Source organism: Choloepus didactylus, chromosome 1 (genome assembly GCF_015220235.1).
Source record: "Choloepus didactylus isolate mChoDid1 chromosome 1, mChoDid1.pri, whole genome shotgun sequence".
In the NCBI taxonomy this organism is placed as follows: Eukaryota; Metazoa; Chordata; class Mammalia; order Pilosa; family Megalonychidae; genus Choloepus; species Choloepus didactylus.
Genome location: NC_051307.1, coordinates 64,384,591 through 64,411,456, shown reverse-complemented (window position 1 = coordinate 64,411,456; position 26,866 = coordinate 64,384,591). Strand labels below are relative to the sequence as shown.

The following is a 26,866-nucleotide window of genomic DNA, read 5'->3' as shown; positions in this document are numbered from 1 at the left end:
TTGTATTACTATAGATAATGGTAGATTTGAGTAATTTTAATTACTTTTCCTATTCACTGGAGAATACTGTTGGTCCTGATGTGACTGGATCTCATCACACCAATATATCTGCAACTTAAAATTTTTTCTTCTTTTTAACATTTAATATTTGCTTAAATTTCATCAACACCTTGTTTTCCACAGAAACTGACCCCTCAGCTTTCGCCCTGGAACAGTGGCTAAAGCACACCCCCAGGGCCTCCAGTGGTCTTACTCCACCAGCTCCCCAGCTCTGCATGTTCAGAGTTAGGATTCTCTCTCTAAACCTTGTGTTGGCCCCACCATTGTGTTCACCAGGGGTTCCCCTATAGCTCCTGGGTGTATCACCTACAGGAATAAACCTAGTCACCATTACTATGTTTCAGTTTTCTTTCAAGTGTTCAAACCAACTGTGTACTTGGGTTGTGTTGGAGTTCAGATTTGCATTCTAATAAATCCAAGACCTTGTTTATTATTCCTGTAGGTCATACCTCAGAACACAAAGGACAAATTGAATGTATATTTAATGTGTATTGATATCCTAGAGAAACAGACATCTGTAAAAATCTAAAAATGTAAAAATCTAGTGCTGAATTCAGGACAGAGACATATTTAGTCATTGTGTTTATCTCAAAATTTATTTTCAGAGATATCAGAAGTAACAAACTTGAAATCTGATACATACATCACATAGAAAGGCACTCTGATATTTTTCTGTGCAGCTCTTATATTCTCAGATTATAAGCATAACAAAGTTTTCATCCAGTTATGCCTTTAGAGAAAATCTTCCAGCCACTCAGTTGAATTTTGTTACCGTTAATGAAAAATCCTGACAAACTGAGCCTACATACCACATCCAGAACCAAAATAGAACTGGCTTTTCTCCAGATTTGCCTTGGGAAAATGATTTAGAATTTAGAGCAAAGATTGGCCATTAGAATCCAAACCGGGTGGCTTGACAGAGCTGTGACTTCTTTGTGGATTTGGTGTCTACAGCAGCGGCTCTCTACACTTTGTAGTCAAACTTCTGGCCCTTAGGCTTTTGGGTAGACTTTAGTCATTTGGAGTGAACCAGGAAGAAAATCGTGATTTCAGCAAGCTATTCAATCCTCCCAAATGTTCGGTGCATCTACTTGTAAATTCTCATTTGCAGTCACACATTTCATTCAGCATTTTTGTAGCTAGTTTCATGTTTTCAGTTAAATGGGACATTTGTCAGTTAATTAAGAATGAGTGTTTAATTCTAAATATTTCCAAAAACTGGGCCTATTGTATAAAATGAGAATTAAATTAGTTTACTAAGGCAATCATTTGCTTGGATTACATGCCTTAAAATATTACTGGGATTTTTTGTTTGTTTGTTTGTTTTTGTGTTTTTTTAAAGTAGGGAGAGGTCTGAACATGGAGGTTCACCTAATAATGTGTTTATTTTTTCTGATGCAGTCTTGGAAGAAAGTACAATTAGAATTGAGCAAGCCAAGACAACAATAGGTAATGATTCCCCCCATTTTTATTTTCCCAAAATTAGGGTTGGAATGGGCACATTGTTACCATTACCCTTCAACAACACTTCATGATCACTATCATCATCTTCTAGGCATTTTGTCACTTCTTCTAAAAATTTCTTATTTTTTTTCCTAAAGAATGCATTATATAATTTTATTGTTTATTAAAATAAATGGTTCTTTCCTCTATTTTCCTAGAGGCAAAATGTCTTCTTCACATATAAGCCTTTAAGCCAAGAGTTATCAGAAGTTTGCTAATGTGCTTGATGGCATATCAGGTGTCAATATGCTTTTCCCCAAAGTTTTTAGTGGCTTAACACCTTCTCCTCTTCCTCAAAGCCTCACTGAGTTTAACTGTGCCACTCATGTGACTAAATTTCTTAAAATTTTAGCATAGAAGGTATCCATTATGATAATGGCTTAATAAGGTAGATTTTAACAGTGTTTTACCACTCCCCAAAAGTGAATCAGAGAGGCCCATCTGAGTTATTAAAATGCTATTCAGCAAAATGTCCTGCTGGGTCATTAGAAGTGCTTACCTTTTCCAGATTTTCTCTCAAAAAGTGTACCAATACACGTACAATTCAATAAATATTTGTTGATTGTCTTCAACATGCTCACTTCTGGGCTTAGTGCTACAGGATTATAAACAGGAATTGGATATGATCTCTGCCATCAAACACAGTACAGTGGGGAAAACATGAATACATGCAGTATAAATAACTATAAAATGAGGCAGATCTCAGTGATTGGTGGAGTAGTGATAGAAACAAAATACAATGAAATAACTGATAGAAAAGTAATAAATTCTAAATGTATGAATTGGAAAAGGCATCATCCATGAAAAGAGCTTTGCGATAGATTTTTAAAAATAACTGGCTTGTAGCTATTGATGATTTGTGAGAAATCAGAGATACAGGTGTATAAAAATGCAGTGTGTCTGAGAAGCAGCAAGATTACAGAATGATTGCTGACCACATAAGTGAGATGATTGGCAGATGAAGCCTTGAAAACTCAACTGGGCTCAAATGCCTGCGGACTTTTAACATTGTAGTAAGGGCTTTGAAATTTTTCTCTAAGCCATGGGGAGACCTTAAAATTGTGCATGGTTTTCTTTTTTTAGTCATTGAAGTGATGTAATTGGATCTGTATTTTAGAAAGGTAGTTGTGATAAAAGCATGGAGAATAAATTGGCAAAAAGAAAGATAGGTGGCCTGGGAATTACTTAGGTGGGTTCTGCAGTAATCTAGAATGGTGATTAGAAGAGATGGAACTAATAGTGGTAGGGAAAGAAATAAGGGAATACTGATGAAATGCATTTTGGAGATGGAATTACCAGGACCTAGAGAATAACGAGTGTTATGGAGAACAGGGTATGATGATGCTGACATTTCTAGCTTGGGCAAGTTGTGAAATATTATGTCCATCTAAGACAGGAAACATGGAGGGAAGAATAAAGACTTGAGTTTGAACATGTTGGGTTTAAAAGGCCAGTAGGTCTCTCAGACGGTAACGTCTAACTACTGGCAATTGAAAGTGTATTTCTGGATTTCTAAATGGAAGTCAGGATTTGGGGTATAGATTAGGGAGTTCCTCTATGTACATGTTGATGGCTCTTAAATCTTGTGAGTGGGTGGTATCATCCAGGAGAGAGTGCAGACTAAGAAAATAAGAAGTGGGTGATCAAGATTTGGGGGGCACAGTTACATTTAAAGAGTTGGGCAGAGAAAGAGCAGGCAGCAGGATCTGCCATCAAAAAGATAGAAGATGATCAGGAGAGAGGGAGTTGGAGAGGTCAGGGAAGAAGGGGTCTTGAGAAGGGAAGGGTAGTTGGTAGCAGTGAGGTGGAGAGGGGTTCAGAAGAACATGGAGGACTTGACAGTGCAGATCTGCAATCCTGTATCTGAAACTCTTGGGGCCAGATGCTTCAGAATTCCACAATTTTCAGATTTTAGAAGAGTGACCAGCACATATACCCTTGATTACAAACTTATCAATATATCTACAATAAGAAGTATGAATAGTCATGCTAAGCAGGATGAAAGAAAAGCCTGCTAAAATAACCTCATGTCAATTCTAGTCACATTTGCTGTCAAATATGTAAAGAAAAAAACTTTCAATTTTCAAAGGATAAAGGATTATGGATCCATGGTTGCAGGAGATCAGTGAAGTGGAAGCCAGACCCCAGTGGATGAAGAAGATATAATTGAGAGACCAGGAAGCAGAAGCAGATATAAAATTTTTTGATTAAAGGAATGAGTACAAAAGCAGGTGGCTTGAAGTGGGGAGCCATGCCACGGGAATTACTATTTTTAAGGATATATATTTTTAGGATGTTTTAGGATGTTTAGCGGGGGGAAGGCATTAATGGAGAAACAGAAATATGGACTAAAGGAGGAAAACATAAGATAACAGAACAGTGGAAAGTAAAAGGCTCCAGAGGAGACAAGTGGCTACCAAAAGGGCTGGAGACTTGGCTTCCTCTCAGACTCTACCTAAGTCTGCAAAGATAGAATAAAGAAATAGAGACTCTTGAGACGAAAAGTGGTGTGCACCCACGTTCAGTACTTTTCTAAGTGAATCAGGTTTTTTGTAATCTATTGCAGAGAGAAATCTTATGGCAGATTTTATTTTCCACCATCTTTATCAGAGAGTAATACATTCACTCATCTATTCTGGCAAAATAATTCATGCACATTCATTTATATTTGCCCATTTTAAATACTGTCAATTCGTAATTGCCTTAGTTGACCTTAATCAAAATGACAATATAGTTGACCTGTTAGTTGATTTAAATAAATTGGTTAATATAAGAGAGTCTAAAATATAATTATGGTAAATATTCTTATAAGGAAATTAAACTGCCTTCTCAAATAAATCAAATCATCACTATCTACATTGACGGGTTTCTCCTAGCTTATAAAGCCTAGGTTTCAGTGATCAAGCTCTTGTTCAATGTAATATACAGAGAAATACCACATGGGGAAAAAAATCAACAACATTTGCATTTCTTGGAGCTGAAGTTGACCAAGTAGGAGAATGATTCATCTTCTTTTCCTGTGAATATTTTTTATTTCTTTCCTTTCCACTGATTTCACCTGCTTAGGAAGTCTGCTATGGCAGTTTATTAAATCAAGACTTTATGGTTAAAAATAAAATTGCCAGTTGCAACAGCAGGAATTCACATTACCATAGCCTAAATCCCTCAGTAAATTAAAGCTAGTAGTGAGCAATGTACTTACAGTGGATTTATTAGTAGCACATCTCTTCTCAGTTTCTCCTTTCCTTAATCCTAGCTTCTCTTTGTATTATCTGGTACTGTATCTAATTAGGGTATTTATAAACTACAGCCTGCTTTTAATGTTCATAACCTTTGCAGAACCAAATCAAAGTGCCTTCTTCTTTAGCCTGTAGATAAACAGTTAATTTGATTTACAACTGGAAATTCCTCATATTTTACCATTTCAATACCCGAAAACACTACATGGCAAAGGTGAAACTATTCACTATTCTGGTGGGTTTTCCCTAACTTAATTGACCATGAATCTTTTAGAAGTTAACTTTTTCCTTAAAAACTAAAAATCCAGATTTTTAAGTTTCCCAGGATGTTAACCTTTTAACTCATAGATAAATTCTAACTGAGTTAAGTTAGATTTGTGTAACAAATTCTACAACTTAATTTAGCTGGTATTTAGTATCCTAGTCTAAGAATAGATACGGCATCTAAGTTAAATATGATCCTCACAAACAATAAAAAGAGAATGTCCATTTTTTATAACCTTTTTCTACACTAATGTTAAAGTGGTATTTGGCTACTTCAAAAACAAAAGTTTTCTTCACGTTTCTTCTGAGACAGAGTTCTAGCCTGAATCCTAATTATTTTCCAGCATCATATAAGATGCAAGGAAATTACACTGGCTTTCAAAGTGACTCTGGCATTTATGAAATGCTCAGTTTGTTAAGGATACCTTCTAAGTTGAGTGAGTAGGGCTGAAAAAGACCCCCTTGTGGAAAACTTTTTACATATTGAAGAAGTACTCCACCCTGCTCTTGGAAGAAGAATTTGTCCTAGGAATGTGGTATTGAGAATATGCAAATCACATGGATATTTTCCCCAATGGGAAATAAGGTATCAAGTTCCCAGCCTGCTGTTCTATTTTGCCAAAGTAGAACTGAACACATACATTAAAAATATACTGGATTTCAGGGACTGGATATGATTGGGTCCATTTAGCTGACATCTGCCCTTTGTTTTCATAGTCTCCTCTGCCCCTGATACCTAAAATACTGAAAGCCATACCACCAAGGACAACAAAAATGGTGATAGCTAGCATTTGTCTAGCATTTGCTATGTAACAAGCTCTCTCATAAACTTTACATGTGGTAAATTTAAATGAGTGGATGACTCCTTTTGCTTTATTTTCTCCTTACAATAACTGTGAGTGCCTTTTAGAATGAAGCATTGTCCTCTTCTTAGTATCCAAGATTTCTGCCTTTCTTACTTGTTTCCCTTACACAAATATTTTTGCAAGCCATTTATGCACTTAATCTAAGATAATGCATTTTACGTTGCTGTTGGGATTTTAGCATGAATATTAAATGGTGGCTAGCCATATAAAGCAAAAGCTGACTTTCTGTTTTGAGAATGACTTGAGGAAGACCTGCACCCTTGGGTTTAATTACACCTCGCTAATTCTTTTCCCCTCAAGGGAAGCTTCAAAATGAACCGTGAGCAACTGTATTCTGTTTTACTGCCACCAGAACCTTCCCTATGCTGCAATGTTTTTTCATTTTGAAAAAAATGTTCATCTTCTCAGCTTTGCTAATCATCACAAAAATACCTATGCTTCATTTATACTTTCTGGGATTTTGTATCTGAAGGTTAAGTTTCACTCCAGGCATGACATTGAGAATACACAATATTGTATAATCTGAACTTTTTCTTTCAGTTCCAAAGGAGGTGCTCCTTCCCCATAAACCATCTCCTGAGATCTCTCAGAGTGAACCTGGTAAATGGATTATTTTCTTTTCCTAATGAGGAAGTGTATTTTTCAAAAAACATTCTTCAGATAATATTTTTTTTAATGGTTGTGATGTAAAAGAGGTTAGGAGAAATTCATGGATAAGTAGTGTATATTTCTTTTTGATGTGTTGAATCATACAATCTGGTTGAAAAGTATTTTTCTGGTTGACTTGAGGGAAATAGTATATAATTAATTTCCCTGGAAGTGTTTTTGTTGAATAAGAAATCATGCTAACAATATAAGACAATTATTAACTGAGTTAACCGTTTTTACCTTCTTTCAAAATGTGAATGTAGCTGGTGGCTGTCTAACTGTGGGTATAATTTTAAGTAAAAAATTAGCACTTGCTCAAAAATTTTCCTCAAAGAGTGAGTGAGTACTTTAAAGTTTTAGCTAAGCTGAAGTTTCAGTGACAACTAAGATGTAGAATTTTTGTGTATTTATAATGGTTCTCAGGGTATGTGTAAACGTTTAAATGGAAGCATCTAGAAATGCAGAAACTTTTAACTTCACTAGGCAGTAATTCACATAAGTATATTTCTTCGGTTTGCTTTTGGCGCAGTTCTGCAGCCTGTTACCTTTAGAATTGATCTACCAAAGACAACAATAGGTAATGGTTTTCCCATATTGACTGATTCTAACTTTGTTTCCTTTGCTATAGTAAGATTGTATGTCTTTCTCACATGATTATGTTGAAAAATCATCTCTTTTCAATCCATTTCATCATTTCTTTCTCATTTCACTTCTTTTCCCTTTTTTATCAGCCAGTTTCAGACAGCTGATCACGGAGTCCATCCTCATCTACCTCATTTTAGCTCCATGTTCCAAGTGACTCCGCCTTCCTCCTGCCCATCTCGTTAACATTTATGCTGATTTACTGGTTCTCAGCTGTTACAAGTTGGGAAAGGTGCTGCAAGTAAATATTATTAATATCGGCTAAAATACTGAAATTTTCTAATAATTTATTTTAAAAATACACTTGAGCAGACTCAAGAAGATTATTGCTACAATAATAATGAGAATAAAAATGAGAATAATGTTATTCTCATTTGATTTGCAATCCTGTATGCTCTCTTGGATGGGAGAGAGCATGATGGAGTGACAACTCTCAGACAAGAACCAAGTCTAAGCCACACCCCATCTTAACTGGGTATACTCATGGAGTTTGTCACGCATAGAAAGTTGTTTATTATGTGTCCTGGTGGAAAAACTGTTGAGAGCCATTATTCTAATATTCCACAGTTATTTTTCTGAAAGTACTGTGTGTACTTAATGCTCTTCTCCATGACTCACTTAATGTTTTCCTTTTCCTATTTCATATGAAGGCATCTCATGTAATAGTGATCTGGCCTCATGCTGGCATTTGAATCTAGCCATTTACAACCTTGGTACTTTTCTTTTGCAGCTCCTTTGGAGACACGAGGCCTGCCTTTTATACCTATGATTTCACCGAGCCCCAGTCAAGAGGAATTACAAACCACTCTGGGTAAATTTTTGTTTCGATATTTCAGTCCAGCAAAGAGTTGCCTTTCAGGGATTGCCCTTAAAATAGACATGTGTACATTGTGTTCATGGGTTGTTTCCAAACAATAAAGGGTCTCTTTTTACTATTATAAAAAATCCATATCACTTGATTCTTTTGCATTAACTGTATATTTGTTCTTCTAATAGTCATGCTGTTTTCGATATAAAATGAGGACATTTAAAGTAGTTTGATGAAATCTCAAGTATTCTATAAAGAAAAATTTCCCAAAGTACATCAATGTTACACTTTTTTGTTGCTTTCAAAGTGCCTTTGGTGGAAAAATGAATCAATCATCTAATACATATTGAGCCCTTGCTGAGTGCCAAGTATGATACTAAGCAATGGGAATTTTTTAAAAAATTGTTGAAAGTAGGGTCCTTACCCTTAAAAGCTCCCCATGGAAACAGGATTTAGTAGCAATAGTGTTTCCTCTGTACCTGCCAATGTGCTTCATGTATTTTTTTTTTTTTTTATTTAAGCCACGTAACAATTCTGTGAGGTAGATTCTAATATTTGCCCCATTTACAGATTAGAAAATTGAGTCATAGAAATGTTTAAAATGTTGGGCATGGTCAGCTAGTGTTAAAGCCAGGATTGAAACCCACACACTCATCACAGCTCCTAGACTCCAACCCCAATTATATTCAGTGCAGTAGAGAAATGAGCAACATGCTGAACAAGCAAACTACCAAGGGGAATCAGAGAAGGCTACATAAAGAGGTGACATTTGCACTGGATCTTCAAGTTGTAATGACAATTGAAGAATCAAAGATGCAAAAGGACCTTTGAAGTTAAGGAATAGGATAGGAAAGAGGCACCTGCATGGGCTGGGAATGGCAGCTAGACCAATCTGGGGAGCATGTGGGTGGCCTGGAGAAACGAGAATGGATGAATTAGGAAAGCGGTTGGGATGAGCTGGTCATGCTTCAAAGGCCTCAGCAAGAATGTATTCACTTTGTGGGAAAACCCAATTTTCCTGACTCCTGGCTGAAAATGAACTGGAAAACAAGAGTTCTGGTGTGTGTTTTTTGGCTCTAACGCCCTCTCCATGATGCATCACCCCACATGGCATTGTTTAAATCCGTGGCCTTATTTTTCCTCCCTTCGTTCCTTTTCAAATAGTGTGTCTGCTGAAATGAAGTTATTGATCATATTTTTAAATAATACCCTTTTCTATGGGAAAAATTAAAATTTAATATGCAAATATACCTTAATTACCAAATACTCATCTGTTTTAGCCTAGGCCAATGAAATCGACACCACCCATGATGATGAAGTCAAAAGTACTTTTCAAAACCACTAATGCAGTAATTATCTAATATCCACTCAGTTTTTAATGTCTGTTAGTTTATTGAAGCAAGTACCATCAACGGCCAACAATCACAAGTTTCTCTCTTGTGAGCAGAATAAAACAGGGTAGAAAAATATGGCAATGTATTATTTGCACCAAGTATTTCCTTGAATCCAGCATATAGCAAAGTGAACAATATAATTTGCTATGTCTGAATGATGTTGTAATGACTTCAGGATGATGTTTTCAGATGAAATTTTTGTCATGCTTATTATTCTATTTTTTTTCCAGGGGAAATGTGCCTTATGTCAACAACATAAACATAAACTTTGATTTTTACATGAGGAAAATAGAAAAATATTGATTCTTATATGGTATAAATACACGTATTTTCATATAATCTATTTCTTTTCCAACTCATCTAAATTATGTGTGGAATTTATGGAATAAGGAGGAGAAATAGGCAATAATTGCCTAAGAATGGTTAGGAGGCATTCACATGGGAGCTGCATGTAAGTATAGTAACATTCAGGATCAGGAAATGGTGATCCTAAGCTAAATTGCTTTTGGAGATCCTTTTAATAATTATTAAAATAATAGTGCAAGCATCAGCAAATATAATAAATGATAGTTATTGTAATGTTCTATTAACTTTGAATTCTTATGATTACCGGGTATATTTTTAAACACAATTTACCCTTTTGTATTTGCATGGGACAGAAAAGAGTGTAGCTTTTTTGACATGTTCATAATGACAGTTATTTAAAACAAACCGTCTTACTGTGTTTTCCCCCAGCAGAAACAGACAAATCCACCCAAGAGTTCTTCACATCAAAGATTCCACGAACAGCTGAATCGGCAAAGACAACTCAGGGTAATATACTATTTCCCCACTTCTGGAGAGTAACTTTTCCTTATTTGTTTTTAATCAGGAAAGAAAGTTTCTTTTCAGAACATAAATTCTCATCATAGTGAATGACTTGATTTTTTTTCATTTCATGGGAACACACAGCAGCCAAATCTGAATACTTAACATGGCAATTAATTAATTGAATGTAGCAAAGACAAATTCTTTAATTAGGGCTTTGCCTTTAAATGTATTATTGGCCACTTGATGCTAAGTATGAAAGCCCTCATTTTCCCCCTTTCTTGACCTTCCTCTGCCTTGTTTTCCACATCTGATAAATGAGAATCTTTATCATCTTCCTCCTTCTCCTCATCCTTCTCCTCTTCCTTCTCCTTTCTGTCTCTCCCTTCCTCCTTCCATCCCACCTCCTTCACTTGGCAAAACACATAGATATTGTGGCTGAGAAAACAAAATATTAGCAAGAAAAATTATTTTTTATGATCACTTAATATTTGAACATTCAGGGAGGCTTTCTCTGGGATCTCCCGAGGAAGTGAAACTCACCTCTACAAAGCTTGTTCTCATCTTCATGCTCTCAGATGTCTTTCCTTTTTATGTTTCTCTCTCCTATTTGGGTTATAACATTGAAAGTATCCATCTAGGTGTCTGTGGAGAACTATTCTGGCTGCTGCATTAGACCAAGAGGACTTTATTTCACTTTGAGCTCAAAGTATTTACTGCCTGGGGAATTTGTGAGGGAAACCATGGCCATTCGTATTCAGTCATTCGTGACAATGCGATTATTTCAAATGTGTCATGTCCCACAGAGCCCTTTTGATAATTAATAATTTTAGGGTAGTGAGAACTTTTTTTATCCTCTTTGAAATTTATAAAATATTATTTATAAGTTATTAATATAATGAGATATTTTAGTTTTCTGTCTAAAATTAAAATTCTATCTAGTCCCTAAACTTTTAGCAGTTATCACAAGTATTAGAAATGAACAGTTGAACTTTGTTCCGCCCTTGATTACTGAGTGCATCTTTAGCTCTTTAGCCAGTTGTGGATTTTTCAAGTATTTAAGTGTTTTCTCTCTTTTTTCCCTCCCTAAATGACCTCTTTGGCCTTGTCTACCTCTATCAAATAGTAGGAAGCCCAAACCAAACTGCCCCAAAAACAAAACATTATTTTAAAGAATTAGAAGGCAAATAAATTTAGTTTACCCATTATCAGTTCTATTTTGGTAAGAAAAGTTGGTGGGAGAAGTTTGAAATAGTAACAGGAAATGATAACAGAAAAGAAATATAATTTTAAGCTATATATTTTGTCATTGAGGCAATACTTATTCTAAGTAAACATGACTGAGAACAGATTCCCTGTGCTATAGGATAGTTCCTTTAAATTTCCCAAATCTTGTTTTACTTTTTTTATTTTTTTTAACTTTTTATTATGGCCATTTAAAAGTATACACAGAAGTAAGGAGAAGAATATGACACCCTCCCCACATACCCATTCCCAGCTTCAACAATTAACAATCATATTATATCCATACCTATCCCCACCCCTGGTTTTTGTATGTTTATTTTATGTTTTTGCAAATCTCTTTAATGTGTAGCTCAATAGAAGATAAATGGGTTCTCAAAATCAAATACATTGTTTTTGCAGCAAAATGTATAAATATTTACAAGTAGGATAAATAAAGACCCTCAATTGGCTCAGGTTTTTGTGCCAAATAAGAAAAATATTTCAGCTTTTTAGGGCTTTGAGGACATTAGATTTGAGGGTAAAGGACTGTAGGCTTGATCTTTCCTTGTTTTTGCTTTTTCTTACCTAAAAAAGAATATAAATATTGTGTCCCCATTACTAGTGTATGCAGGAATTTGAATCAAATCCCTTCTAAACATGTAATTTTTTAGAAATAGGTTTCACAGTGTATTAGATGTATATCTAAGACTTCATAACATTTTATGAATTGTCCTAACAAATGTATACAATGTATCTTATTTTTTCCCTTATGTGCTGAAGATACTTAGTTTGAACCTAAACTGTGCCGCCCCAGGATTCATTATTTTCTGGGCTTGTGCCAAGGATCTTTATTTAGAGTAGGCTCAGTAGGTATCTGTTTGCATGAGATGACAAATAACATCCTAAGAACAAACCTATCCTAAGGGATGAGAGTAGCATCCACAATCTGGTCCATCCCAATAACCTTAGCTTTGGTTAAGGCATACTGGGTGTCACTAGGACACCCACTGGCCCAACTCTCATAAACATGCACCTGAGCTCTGAGGAAGAGGAAGTCAATCAGCTGGTTTTTATTTTTGTTTTTAATTTCAGGCATTAGGAGCACAAGGCAGCACACATCAATTCAAGATATGCTTTAGGGGTGAAATTATTTCTCTTGATTTCACTGTACCCCATGTGTGTACCTGACCTAGGTGACTTTTTGGTTCTGAAGTCCTCAGCTGCAGGACCTAAAGGCTCCAAGGAAACTTTGTGCCCTTGCTCCTGTCTCTTCTGAGGCAATGTCCCTGTGGGCATTGCAAACTGAAATCCTCAAATGTTCAAGTTCCTCTCCTTCACCCCCCCCCCCCCAATCTCACCCATAATAGAAATCCACTTAGCCAGAAGCATTTGTGAGACATTTTTTTAAAACAGTTTCATTCACATACCATACAATTCATCCCAAGTTTATAATCATTGGCTCTTGGTGTAATCATATAGTTATGCATTCACCAGCACAGTCAATATGAGGACGTTCTCATTTCTTTCAAAAAAAAAAAAAAATCCCTTATCCGTTATATCCCCCTATCATTGACATTTAGCTTTGGTATAGTGCCTTTGTTACAATTAAGGAAAGAATATTACAATGTTACTGTTAACTGTGGACCTTAGTTTGCATTAATTGTATTTTTATCATATACCACCCTATTATTAACATCTCGTAATATAGCAAACATACGTTTGCTACATATAAGAACTTTCTTGTATTTGTATGATCAACTACCATCATCGTCCACTCTAGGTTTTGCTAAGTTATATAGTCCCAGTTTTTATCCTCTAGTTTTCCTGGTGACATACATGACCCTAGCCTTCCTCTTTCAACTAAATTCATGCTCAGCTTTGTTAATTACACTTACATATTGTGCTACCATCACACAGTATCATACTACTCATTTGCAAACCTTTACAATCAACCTTATTAAATATTCTGTATTCCTAAAGCATCAATTGCCCAATCTTACCTTCTTTCAATATCCTAATATTGATTTTTTTAGCCACCCGATCCCTATCCCATTTACAGAGAATTGTATGTATCCCCTTCTTCTCCCTAGAGTGGGAAGAATGTGAGTCTTTCAAGGTTTTCCTCCTGAATTTCCTGTTTATTTTTTATGGTGCCTTAATACAGTATACTCTTTTCAAATAGCTTTATAGAAAGCTATTTACATATGATATCATCTTTTTAAATTATTTGTTTTTATTGTCCACTAAAAACTTCATGGAGATAATGTTAGATTTGTTATGTTATAACAAAGCTACATTTTTTTTTTATTAGTTTAAAGTTGAAACCCTAAAGCAGTTTTCTTAAGGGCATATGTTTGGTGATGAGCTATATGAGTAATTCACAGCCTAAACGTAAATTATGCTTCAGCTCTTTTATTAAAAGTTCCATCCATATTTTTAATAAAGACTGTGGAAAAAACTAAAACAAAAACTCCATGATCCTAAGGCTTTGAAATCATGAATGTCGTGCTGTTTATTTCAGTGCTCTTCATCTCTGTCTTGAACAGAGCTTTAAAATTCATGTGTGTTCTAGAATGAGACTAAAAACTATGATCACTGTATCTCTTTAAGCAAAAGCAATCTAATGTTGAAGTGCTATTTATAAGAATAGCTGAAATAAGTTATGTTGACGGAGAATCCTGCCACTCCCAAAGAAAATTAAAGAAAAACATTTGCACATCATCAGCAATTTTAGGGTTTATGTGAATTAACTTTTTTATAACATCAATACCTCTGTCCACTCTGGTTGTTGCACTATGGAAGGACTATCTAAACCTATAGAGAATTTCAGTATGCGTCTGTTGTTTTGGGCCTGAAATATTGCAAAACTCTGCACATCACAGTCTTTACCTTGGAAGCTCATAAATGAACTTCATTATACTGTACTTCACAGGTGTATTTTTCTTTAATTTAGTAGGCACAGGCATTGCTGATTTATGGTATATATAAAACCACTCAAGTGTGTGAACAGAATCATTGAAACGATGTAATCTACTTACATAGTTTGCAAGAAATAATTTCTCCAGGCATAACTAAACATTACCAAGAAAGTTGGTGGCAGGAGGCAATGTGGTATGTTGAAGGGAGTGGAGAGGGCGGGGATGAGGTGGACGAGTTCCAGGATGAATATACACTTTAAAACCTTAGAAGCAAATGTATTTCAGCAGTTTCTTGAGAATTTCCCTGCTTACAATAATTATTCATTTATTTATTCGTTTAACAGGTCTTCATTAGGAGCCTTCACTTTGCCTGTCTCTGGAAAACAGGAACAGAAAGTAGCTAGGTGGTGTGAACTCTTGTCTGAGCCCTCATTCCTTGCTTGCCCTGTCTTGGGCAAGGCACCAGGAGTCATTTCTCTCTCATTCCTAAAACTTTATGGCACTCAGTGTATTTATTCATTTCAGAGCTCATGAACAGAGACAATTTCATAGAGACCACATGTTCCTTCTCTTTTCATCTTACCTACAAGAAATGGTTTCTCTTTTTTGCCTTTGAGTTTGCTTGTTTTCTTTGGCAAAGTAATGTTGCACAGCGACTCTAATTGAGAGATGTGGGTAGGTGAGGGGGTGGGTGGATGGACAGATGGATGGATGGATGCCTTTTATGTTTACCGTGGTCAGCAACCATCTGGTAAAATGAATGCCCTTGTAAAATATGGGCTAAATGATGACTAATCCTTAACGCACATCACAAACGACCTACCTCACTCTGCCTATGTGCATATCTGATTTCCAGGCATGAATATTTTCACTGGTTTTATTTTCCTTTAGCATGAGTTCTGTAGTGCATAATTAAAGGTATAAGAATACTTCTTCTACTTTCATGCAGACTGTACAAGTTGCTGGTCCCCAGGATGCTAAACCCTCCATTTGGTGGGCTCTTTGGTGTCTGAGTTATTAAATATAGAGTGTCCCCTCTGTTTCAGCACCACACAGATTGTACACTACTCCTGTGAGGCCCCGACCACCTGACAAGCCACAGGTCAGACCTGGTAAGTTTTTTCTCTTTCTCTGATGACCTAAATGACCATTAGTTTTGGGGAAGATATAAAATGTATTGAAATGGCCAAATGCATCAATGGGGGTTATATATCCTTAAATTGCAATAAAGGACAAACAGGAATTCTGTGATGATTAGAGGGTGTTCCGGTTTGCTTAAAGCTGCCAGAAGGCAAAATACCAGAAATGGATTGGCTTTTAAAATGGGGATTTATTGTTCACAAATTTACAGTTCTAAGGCCATGAAAATGTCCCAATTAAGGCATCAATAGGATGATACCTTCTCTGAAGAAAGGCCAAAGGCATCTGGGGTTCCTCTGTCACATGGGAAGGCACATGGCTGGAGTCTGCTGGGCCTCTCCCAATGTTAGCTTCTCGTTTCCGTTGCTTACTCCAAATGTCTTTGGACTTCTGTCTTAGCTTTTCTCTCTCAGCTCCTGTGCATTCTTGCTTGTTTCTCCCAGGGCATTTCTCTCTAAATTTCCAGGGGTCCTCTCTTAGCTTCTCCATGGCAAACTCTGGGCTTCACCTCTTAGCTTAGCATCTCCAAATGTCTTTCTGTCTACATCTCCAAGCTTCTTGGTCTGTGTTGACTCTGAACTCTCTCTTCCTCCCTGAGCTTTCTTAAGGACTCCAGTAAAATAACTAAAACCCATCTTGAACAGTCAGTGTCACATCTCCATGGAAACAACCTAATCAAAAGATCCCACCCACAATAGTTCTGCCCCCATGAGAGTGGATTAAAAGAACATATTCTTTTATGGGGAATATAACAGATTCAAACCAACACAGAGGGGTACTGACAAGTCCATGGAAGTGACAAGATTTGATCAAGGTTTTTAAGGATGATCAGATTCAGAGACCATTATGGAACTTATCGAAGAAGTTTTTGAATGTAAAAGTATTTTTAAAATTGCATTTATGCATAAATCACACACACACACACACACACACACACACACACACACATTCAATTTTCCATGACAATTTTAGAGATAGCATAGAGTTAGCTATGAAAAGATACTGTTTACTTTAAAATGCTACTTATCTCTTAAATAAAATTGGTCTCTCAATATTAAAAAGCTTTCATTTTGGGAGAATATTTTTACTTGATTCTACAAAGGCTCAAACACATTTTGAAATGTAAACAGCAAAAATAAAATTATAATTTGACATTGGGAAATATTTTAAATGTACTAAATTTTACATAGGTTTAGGATCCCCCTCACTGGACTTTTTTGGAATATTAACCTGGAGAGGTTGACTTGGTCTGTACAAACCCCTCCTACACTAATGCACAAATTGGACCAGAGATTCTGGTACTGTTTTCTGCTCCCTTTCTCTGTGATTCTAAGAAGTCTTCTTAGAAGTTATGAAGGATGAAATTGGCTTATAAGTAAATATTCTTGGTGTGCGTCACTTCAGGCACATGGAAGAAAGAACAAAAAAAAAAAAATTATCCTTGCTTTATGGAGAGGGCATTTTTTGTTTGTTTGTTTTGCAGTGATCCTCAAACACCTAAAGGTCATTAGGCACAGAAATCTTTTTCAAACAAGTATATCTTCATGTGACTTTCATATAATATTAGCTGTTGAGAACTTAAGGTGTGACTGGTTATATTAACTATCTCTCCAAAATAATGAAGCAGCAGCAATAATGACTAACACTGATTGAGTATTTGCTGTGTGCTCTGTGAAGTATGGTTGAGGAAGCTGTGGTGCTGAGATGATCTAGAAAGGAGGTTCAAACCCAAGTAGTCAGGTTCCAAAGCTGTCTCTATTAACTGTGATATGTCTATTGCTTTTCTTTAAAGCGTCTTCTAAACAGTGCTTAAAATAGTGACTTCTTAAAGTTCTGGGTGATTCTGTGGCTCTCTACAGAGCAGGAAATAAATTAGTCTCAACATAGTTCTGTGTGCAGCAATGGGATTTGTGCTAGGAAGGGAATATCTGTACTGAGAGACTCTTGCAAAAGGATCAACAAGCTATGGGTTATGAATTAAGGCTTTGACAAAAACACTTCATGTTTGGATCCCTGTAGGAATACATAGTCCTGATATTTCATCAGGTCCATTTTGGGTTGTATCTAAAGCTTATAAATGAAGCAAGAATATTACCCACTTAGAATTATAAATTCCTTTGCCAATTCTTTTTTCAAGTCAAATATTCAAGCCCAGTGTTCACCTCAGAGCACAAATTCAGGTCTCTTTTCCCAAATTCATGTCTATGGTTTTTATATCAGAATTGTGGTTTCTATATTCTGAATAGTATTTTTTAGTAAGCCATCATTTTTTGATTGCTCAGTAAATAACTTCCATTTCTCTGAGTTTTATTTTCCTTGGCTGCAAAGCTTTTAAGAAAATATCTGAATTATTTCCCACTTTATTGTTGTTCTGAATAGGACAACTGTAGGACCTAGTAGACCCCAATCCAGTGGAATGCCCAAAGGGAACGGAATGGGGAAAAGTAATGAACACAAATGTATTTATTACCTTTTGTCCTATCAAAACTATAAATGTTATTTAATCTCTGCAGTTCTGTTGAATCACACTTCAATTTTTTTTATACCAGTTGTTTCAGTTTGCTAATGCTGCAGGAATGCAAAACACCAGACATGGATTGGCTTGTATAAAGGGGGTTTATTTGGTTACAAAGTTACAGTCTTAAGGTCATAAAGTGTCCAAGGTAAGGGGGTACCTTCACTGGAAGATGGCCAGTGGTATCCAGAAAACCTCTGATTGCTGGGAAGGCACATGGCTGGTGCCTGCTCCATAGTTCTGGTTTCAAAATGGCTTTCTCTTTGGATGTTCCTCTTTAGGCTTCAGCTTCTCTCCAAAATGTCATTCTCAATTGCTCTTGGGGCGTTTGTCCTCTCTTAGCTTCTCCAGAGCAAAATTCTGCTTTCAACAGCCATCTCCAAAATGTCTCTGTAAGCTTCAGCTCCTCTTTCAGCTTCTGTGCATTCTTCAAAGTGTCCCTCTTGGCTGTAGCAAGCTCGCTCCTTCTGTCTGAGGTTATATAGGGCTCCAGTGAACTAATCAAGGCCCATGCTGAATGGGCGGGGCCATGCCTCCATGGAAATTATCTAATCGGTGTTATCACCTACAGTTGGGTGGGTCACATCTCCATGGAAACATCCAATCAAAAGGTCATACCTTAAATCAAAAAGATAATAAATCTGTCCCACAAGATTGCATCAAAGATAATGACATTTTGGGGGACAATAATACACTGAAACTTGCACACCAGTTTAAGAAGTTCTCACAATGACCGGAAATGAAAACTGTAATTTAACCCAAAATAAAAGCTTCAAATGTCTCTAAAAACACTAGAGCAGAATATTTCACTTCCTAAAACCAGTCCATGAAATTAACTACCATATGCAATCTTGCTTTTGAAAAAAGACCCTAAATAAATATGAATTATTGAACAAAAATCATCAAAATAGTTCTTTTCCCTAATTTCAAAACACTTTCTGTGCACAGATTTGCTCTTTAAACCTGTAATTACTTGGTTTTTAGTTTATAATTTGCAGTTATCATTATAATTTTTTCAGGAGACTGGTACTTGTGTGTGAACTGGAATATTATACTTAAACAAAAAGAAGCTGATTTAACAGAGAAATTAGCATTTGATGGCCCTGGTTATGCTCATATTAAACTTTCCAAATCATTCAGGTAAAATACTTGATAGCCCTAATCCATCCAGGTCTGTGGCATTAGTCACCGTACAGATAATTAGGATCCTGGTCTACTAGTTCTAGTTGTAAAAGTTCACTAAGTGGATAGATGGTAGTTATTAGATGCCTTTAACATAGGATTGTACCTTTGCCTTGAAATGTTTTTTAAATGGCACAAACCCTGAAAATTAGAATTTATCTAATGCATGTATAATCAACCCATGACGATTCTGTAATGAGAAACCGAAAATAAAATGTAAAACTAGCCTAAAAGTCATTTATATTTGTTTTAGAACGTGGTTTTTGTACTTTTACTTGATTGTTATGGTGTCCAAAATTCTAGGAATTCTCTTCCTTTCAATCCTCTGTAACGAGCCCAATACTATAAATACTGAAATGAAAGTCAAGAAAGTATTCCAATTTCCTTTTGTGCTCAGCTGTTCCTTTTATTCTTTTCAACTGTGGCATTAGACATTGCACAGTTTCTCAGATTGACATAAATGATGTGGCTCTAAAGAAAGCCACCTTCTCTCTGATCCATTTTGGGTGAAGGTAGGCACAAATTATTTAATATTCAAAGTAATTCCCTGGATTTTGTATGAGTGAAAATAGAAGAAAGTATTTCTATATCAACAAAGTAAGTGAAAGAACAAGTAGCTATGATCAAACTTGAGCCATTAACCATCAAGATAATCAAGGATTGATTCTCACTGGGAAAATGCTAATCATCTTTCAGAAGGAAGACATAAACATTATTATATTTTTAGCTTATCAATAATAGAGACTTTTTTCCAGACCACTTATACAGAAAAATGGTGCCCATTCCTCTCTTGGGTAAATGAAGTCAACTTTGTAATGATAACCCATGCAATTTAGCTAAGGCAGTATGATATCTTCTATCAGGGCTTCTTGAAATTGCTGGTGGAGAGTAGGCTGGTAGGCACAGATAGACAAGACTGAGCTCATTGTTTCCCTTTTTTTTACTCTAGCTCCACTCCCAACCAAAACTTGTTACATCTGCTCTCTGTTTTATTGTGTCTGCTGGGATTCCCCTTCAAGGTCTAGCTGCCCAGAGCCAGGAGTGAGGCCAGCAAATAGCATTCAATTGTGTGTTCCTTCAAGCTCAATCTCAGCTGAAGGAGCCTTGAAGGGAGATCTGGATGGTACATCTCCTTGTCTACCACAATAATATATCACAACCAAGTGGGAGTTACCCCAGGAATGCAAGGTTGGTTCAACATTCAAACCAATCAGTGTAAGTTGCCACATTAACAGTTTTAAGGAGAAAATCATATGCTCATCTCAATAGATGCAAAAAAATTAGGCAGAATTCAAAATACATTCATGTTGAAATCTCTTCACAAACTAGGAATGGAAGGATATTTCCTTAACCTGATAAAAGGCATCTGTGAAAAGCCTATAGCTAATGTTATACTTAATGGTAAAAGACTCAGTGCTTTCCCCTAAGATGAAGAACATGACAAGGATTCCTACTCTCGCCACTTCTATTGAAGTGGAGGTGTTAGCCAAGTAGTAAGGCAAGAAAAAAAGTAAAAAGTATAAAACTTGGAAATTGCAGATGACATGATTATCCATATAGAATATTATGAAAGGAAAAGGTAATAGCATTCAAACTATGAGCCTAGGGAATAATGTTTTTAAAAATTGGTAATAAAAAATATTTTTAAATATTTGCTCCCCAGGTATAGATGTAAATGAATCCACCTTACTCTGATTCTGCCTAGTTTTGATCAGACTTTGTTTACATTGTTTACAGCAATGCAGTTATTCACTTAAGTTTATTTCCTTGTCTGAACTACTTCCACTATCCCACCCATACTTACTTCCAGCCTCTGTTGAGTCATGTCCACACTATCTCTTCTCAGCTAATTAGTCTTAAACAGAAACCATTTCTGTGTCAACTGAATCCATATCTAACTTTGACATCTTGCCCAAAGTATTCATCTTTATTATTCATCTCACATTTCTCATATTTTTTCTTACTGAATTTTTCAGTCCAGATATTTTACATTAAAAAAAAATCGGTTTATAAAGCAGGTGTTTAGGATTTATAGGAAAAATTCTTCATGGTCTTAGGTCATGAAAGGGTGAGCCCTTGGAAGACGAACAACAATAAAAAAGATTCTGAGGACCTTTGACTATTGGGACCTCTAAAAATATCTTGCAATGATTCTATAAACCTCAGGAATCTTTTAAACTATCTTGAGCCAAGTTTCTTATTTCATGGCATCATTACAGGTATTCTCCCTGCTTTATGTGAATTTAATACCGATATTCCTCCACATCAAAGTTAGAAAGTACTCTGCAGAGGTTGAGATTTTAGCGGGGTTATTTTTCCAGCACTCTGCTTTCTCTGGTTTTACAGAAAAGTGTCTCAGCTTACCTGACGTGTTCTGCATATTAGAAACTCCCCAATCCCTGACTACAGAGATGCAACAGGCCATGCACTGGACCAGAGACTGGCACACTATGGCTCCAAACTATGGCCTGTTTTTGTAAATAAAGTTTTATTGAACACAGCTTGCTTTCACCATATTATGGTAGAGTTCAGTAGTTGTGATAGAAACAGTATGCCCCACAAAGCTGAAAATGCTTACTCTCTGGTGCCTTAGAGAAGAACTTTTCTGACTCCTGTATTAGACAATCTCTCTGAGTTTCTCCCTGCAGAAGAAAGCTGCTGAGCCAAGCAGCTGTTCTTTAATTCAGTCAATTTTTATTGAAGGTCCATTGTGTGCCAAGCAAAGTATAATTTTGAAACTACCTTGAGACATGCAGTCTGTCAGATACAGTAACTACCTGAATCCCCAGACTCCTTTTTCTACATCCTAATGAGGAAACCACGCTTTACTGCCCCCACACCATGTGGGCTTGGCAACACGAACCCAGACTCCTCCGAAGTAAGGAATGTGTTTTTCTGGGATGCAGCTAAATCTTCCAGTCTCCTGGCTCTTCCATCCTGGTTTTCTAGCCAGGTGTTAAGATATGGGGACAAAGTTGCAGAAACCAGTCATGACATAAACACCTTTTGGTCACAAGCAATGGAGTCTCTAATACATTAGAAAATTGATTCCCAGTCTATTGTGTGTATTTGAAAAGTTTTTCTTACCATGGTTTTAAAAAGTGCAAAAGGTTACTTCATTTTTGACAATAAATCCAGAGATTTTTCGGAGAATTCCCATATGGCGGGTGGGGGTTCATACTGAGGCTCCGGTCTTGGCTTTTCCAGAGTCATTTTGGCCCCTTGAAAGATGCTCTGATTATTCCTGCCAGAGGGATAAGGAATTCAGGTCAGTCCTGGGCCAGATGGGTTGACTGGGTGGCAATTCTTGTGGATTCTTTCTCTGCAATGTCTCTCTGATTGGCTTCTTCCTTCATCTTCCCATTGCTGCTACACTACCTCTGGCTTTTGTTTGCTCTCCTCTGATGCAGCCCAATGGAAAGTTCATTGGTTTCCCTGCTGCTGGTTCTCACGTTGCTGATGGATTGACTTGCCTAAACTGCGACTTGGTGAAGGCAAGGCCAGCACTAGAGCTCACTCTCCTGTCCCCAGTTCAGTACTCTTTCCACTGAGCCTCAGCACTGCCTTTTGCAAGGCCCTTCTTAATGCTTCCATATATTGTCAGCTTTTATCTGTTTCTAAAGGCTGGAGAAAGCCCAGTTTAGCAGCTGATACTCTATTGATTGTAGTACTCACATTTAAGGGTTTTAACCATATGATGCTTTTGTATGCACCTGTGATGAAAAATGGTTAGTTTCTGTCCATTTCTCCCTTTATCAGAAAACAGGGGAATTTGTGTCTTTGGTATAATTCATAAAGTTAACCCTGCAGAATCCAGGGCTTCTAAATCTCCAACTCACTAGGCCTTTTGAGCATGTACCTCTGTGTTTGGCAGCTCTGCATGAGACTGGCCAGGAACTCCTGTCAGCCTTGTACCCTTGTCTGAGGACCATGTGCCCGGGGCACGGCTGGGCCACACATATTTGCTAGCCATGGCCATTTACCCCTCACACTGTGGTGGTGCCTCACCCACCCAAGAGGCCAAGTATAAGGCTATAGGGCTGTAGTCAGTTAGAGATAAGAGAAGGAAGAAAACAACAGAAGGAATATAGTACTATGTGCTGTGCCACTGTGCTGGTTTGAATGTATTATGTCCCCCAGAAAAAGCCATATTCTTTGATGCAATCTTGTGGTGCAGACATATTAGTGGGGATTAAATTGGAATGTTTGGATTAGGTTATTTGCTTGGAAATGTGCCCCACCCAACTGTGGGTGATAACTCTGATGAGATAATTTCCATGGAGGTGTGTCCCCACCCATTCAGGGTGGGCCTTGATCAGTGGAGCCACATAAATGAGCTGACAAACAGAAGGAACTCAGGGCAGCTGTGAGTGATATTTTGAAGTGCAGCTGAGAGGGACACTTTGAAGAATGCAGAGAAGCTGAGAGAGTAGCTGCAGATGAGAGACAGTTTGAAGATGGCTGTTGAATGCAGACTCTTGCTCCAGAGAAGCTAAGAGAGGACAAACGCCCCAAGAGCAACTGAGAGTGACATTTTGATGAGGAGCTGCAGCCTAGAGAGGAATGTCCTGGGAGAAAGCCATTCTGAAACCAGAACTTGGAGCAGACACCAGCCACATGCCTTCCTGGCTAACAGAGGTTTTCTGGACGCCATTGGCCATCCTTCAGTGAAGGTACCCGATTGCTCATGCATTCCCTTGGACACTTTATGGACTTAAAACTGTAACTATGTAACCAAATAAACCCCCTTTTATAAAACCCAATCCATTTCTGGTGTTTTGCATTCTGGCAGCACTAGCAAACAAGAACTTAAGAGAGAGGCTTTGGAATGGGCATTTGTGAGTCTGAATCTCAACCCTTCCTACCTCTGAGATCTCGGGTAAGTTGCATAGTATCTCCACGCTTTGGTTTCCTATCCATCAGATGCTATCTCCCATATTGAAATCATCTAATCAGGTAATGATTAGATCAGGTAATGAGCATATAAGGTGCTTGCACAATGTATACTCAAAATGATTTTTAAGGGCAGGAAGATATGAAGAAATGTTGTAAAGGATCTACTGAAGACACAGCCTACTAGCCTTCTAAAATGTATAACACATTTTTTACACTTAAAAAATAGCAGTAAATCAAATCTCACCAAGCCAGGTTATCCCAATGACACATATGGAAGTATTTTCCTTTCCTCTAAGACATTCAGGGAGTAACCGCTTCCCTGTCCCCATAACTACTGGCAGTGAGGCCCAGGAGAAAGACTAATGAGCCATTTGGTTTTACCATGCCTGTGGAATTTGCAACAAAATAGTTATTTCCCCCAGAAACACTTTTTCTACCATAAATAAGCATTATCTAATTAAGCATTATGTAATTAAATATAAAATTCATGTCTCTTTATAAACACTCTCATTATTTTGTATAATGTCTGTTATTCAAATAGCATGGAGTTTGCAATTACAGTATTAGGCTCATCCCCTAAATTTCATAAATTAATGTGGAAATATCTAATTTTGACACACAAAGCTTCTGTTGAATATTAATCAATATCTCTGCCCTCACGTTAAATGAGATTGAGTATGTAATGACTCTACACTCTCCCTGGAAGACAGTGAGAACTGAAAACAGAGTTGTTTTGTTGTTGTTATCATTGTGGTTGTCATTGTGGTTGTTGTTAATGTAAGCTAGTACATTAATGAAAGAGCTCATTCTTATTTTTTAATATATGAATTATAGTAGGTCCTCAAAGTATGATCCTTTTCTAGGACTAGCCATTATGTCTAAAGTCATATTAACTGTTTTAGAATCTAAAAATGCATGGTTTCATTCTTTTTTAAAGAAGAATGTCATCCACATTAGATTATTTATAATGTAAAATAATAATAATGATAATGAAAATACAAAACATAAATTGTTTCTCTCTGCCCTAGGATACCCACTCAAAATCCAAGCATGAGTATTTAGGGGAATGGCTGAGTAATAACCACCAGATTATTTTTTAGTAACTTAGGAAACAAAATATCATAGAAAGTAATTTGCAGATCATTTTGTTCCAAGTAATAATTCGGAGTTCTAGGCCTACTCAGGTCTAATTTACAAATTTCAAAGGTAAAGACCCAATTTGTGGCCTCACCAGTCTGCTAGCGAAGGCCTCTCCAGGAATGTTTTTAAAGTCAATTCATTAAGTATAAACCCACACGCAATGGAATTCTAAAGTTGTCTTATTGGAGTATGGGATGTTTTGAGGAGTAGAGGGAATTGTGTCTAAAACCACAAAATGTATCCATGAATATTGGGAAAAAGTAAGCTAATCACCACAGATGAAATCCCAACTGATGAGACAATTCCACCCAGGAGGGTAGTGCAGGATGGTACATCATGGAAAATTAAGATAAATCCACAATCCGCAATGAAATATAACTCTTTAGAGAAAATATCACAACCAGTGAATGTAGGGTTTTGAAATCTTTGTATATGCAGATGGTAGAAGCCAATTAAAAGATTCATGCACAAAAATACCACGTGCCTGCTGAACAAAGAATGCACAGTATCACTGACAACCCTATCAAGTTTCAATGTTTAACACATGTTTATTCCCTTTCATATTTCTGTTCTTAGGGGTCAAGCAGCCCATCCCTGTAGACATTACTGAGCCATCAGGTGCAAGTAGAAACGTGTCAGTGGTATCAACACGCTCCACAAAAAGACCAGGTAAAGAACAAGATGCTGACTCCTTTCCAACAGGTCAACTCTGAAACTTGGACATTAGTGGAAGTATCACTTGCAGCAAAAACAGCAACATCTGCACAGCCCCCAAAGTGTCAGAACCATGCTAACAGTACATGGGTTATGGTTAGAGAAATATTACATAATATTACCCTTTGGGAGAATGAAAAGTGCTCTATGGACAAATTCAGTATTAATAAGAAAGACCCTCTAATAGGGTAGCAATTTAAGAAGTACTTTCTATAATGTTCTGAGGGGCCGCAACGGACAGATGCTGAAGAGTCATTGTGGATTGTAGTTTACAATCATGTTAAAATTTCAGTCTTGGGTAATTCATTCCAATATCCTTATGCCTGGTATGATTTATGTGCCTAATTTACGAATTCACTCTATATAATAGGCCAAAATTATGAAGCTGGTGACTCAGAATACCTTTGCATTGAGTAATACACTTGGCTTTTTAAAAGGATACTGTGACACCCACCCTGGTTTATTTACATCTGGGCTACAGATCTGCATTCTATACCACCCAACTCCACCCCACACCCACACATAGTCACTCAGTAATAAACCAGGAAGTACTTAAAGCCACAGGGCATGTTCCTGAATTGTCCATTTTACCCGAAGACTTAAAAACCAACATATATTATGGAAAAAAGAGATGCCTTTTTAAGCTATGACACAGACTTCAAAAAATTTGGGGGTTAGGACAGAATATTCCGAACATCCTTAGCCTCACCTGCCTTTATGCAAAGTACAGAAAGGTAATTCTCCCACCTTAGGTAGACCAGTTAGAAAAGTGTACCCTTCCTCTGAGCAGGTAGCCTTGAGCTAATGAGTGGGTGAGCAGAGTAGTCTTCTAAGTTTCAACTCCTATTTGCACTCCCCTGGCTGGGTTCCCTTGTGCAGTGAGCAACTAGCACAACCATTCATGTT

The 26,866-nt window shown here is 36.9% G+C and overlaps 1 protein-coding gene across 28 annotated transcripts in view; it reads left to right on the top strand.

Moving 5' to 3' along the window:
- LOC119532323 (ABI family member 3 binding protein) overlaps positions 1 to 26,866 on the top strand; it is a 277,976-nt gene that overhangs the window by 210,693 nt on the left and 40,417 nt on the right. For 19 of the 28 annotated variants that reach the window (XM_037834649.1, XM_037834668.1, XM_037834759.1 and 16 more), the window contains 7 exons: positions 1,462 to 1,509; positions 6,473 to 6,532; positions 7,110 to 7,157; positions 7,953 to 8,033; positions 10,160 to 10,237; positions 15,420 to 15,485; positions 25,823 to 25,915. In XM_037834649.1, coding sequence (XP_037690577.1) covers positions 1,462 to 1,509; positions 6,473 to 6,532; positions 7,110 to 7,157; positions 7,953 to 8,033; positions 10,160 to 10,237; positions 15,420 to 15,485; positions 25,823 to 25,915 — 474 coding nt within the window. The remainder of the gene's footprint in view (positions 1 to 1,461; positions 1,510 to 6,472; positions 6,533 to 7,109; positions 7,158 to 7,952; positions 8,034 to 10,159; positions 10,238 to 15,419; positions 15,486 to 25,822; positions 25,916 to 26,866) is intronic. The other 9 variants (XM_037834802.1, XM_037834806.1, XM_037834799.1 and 6 more) reach the window with 5 other exon arrangements.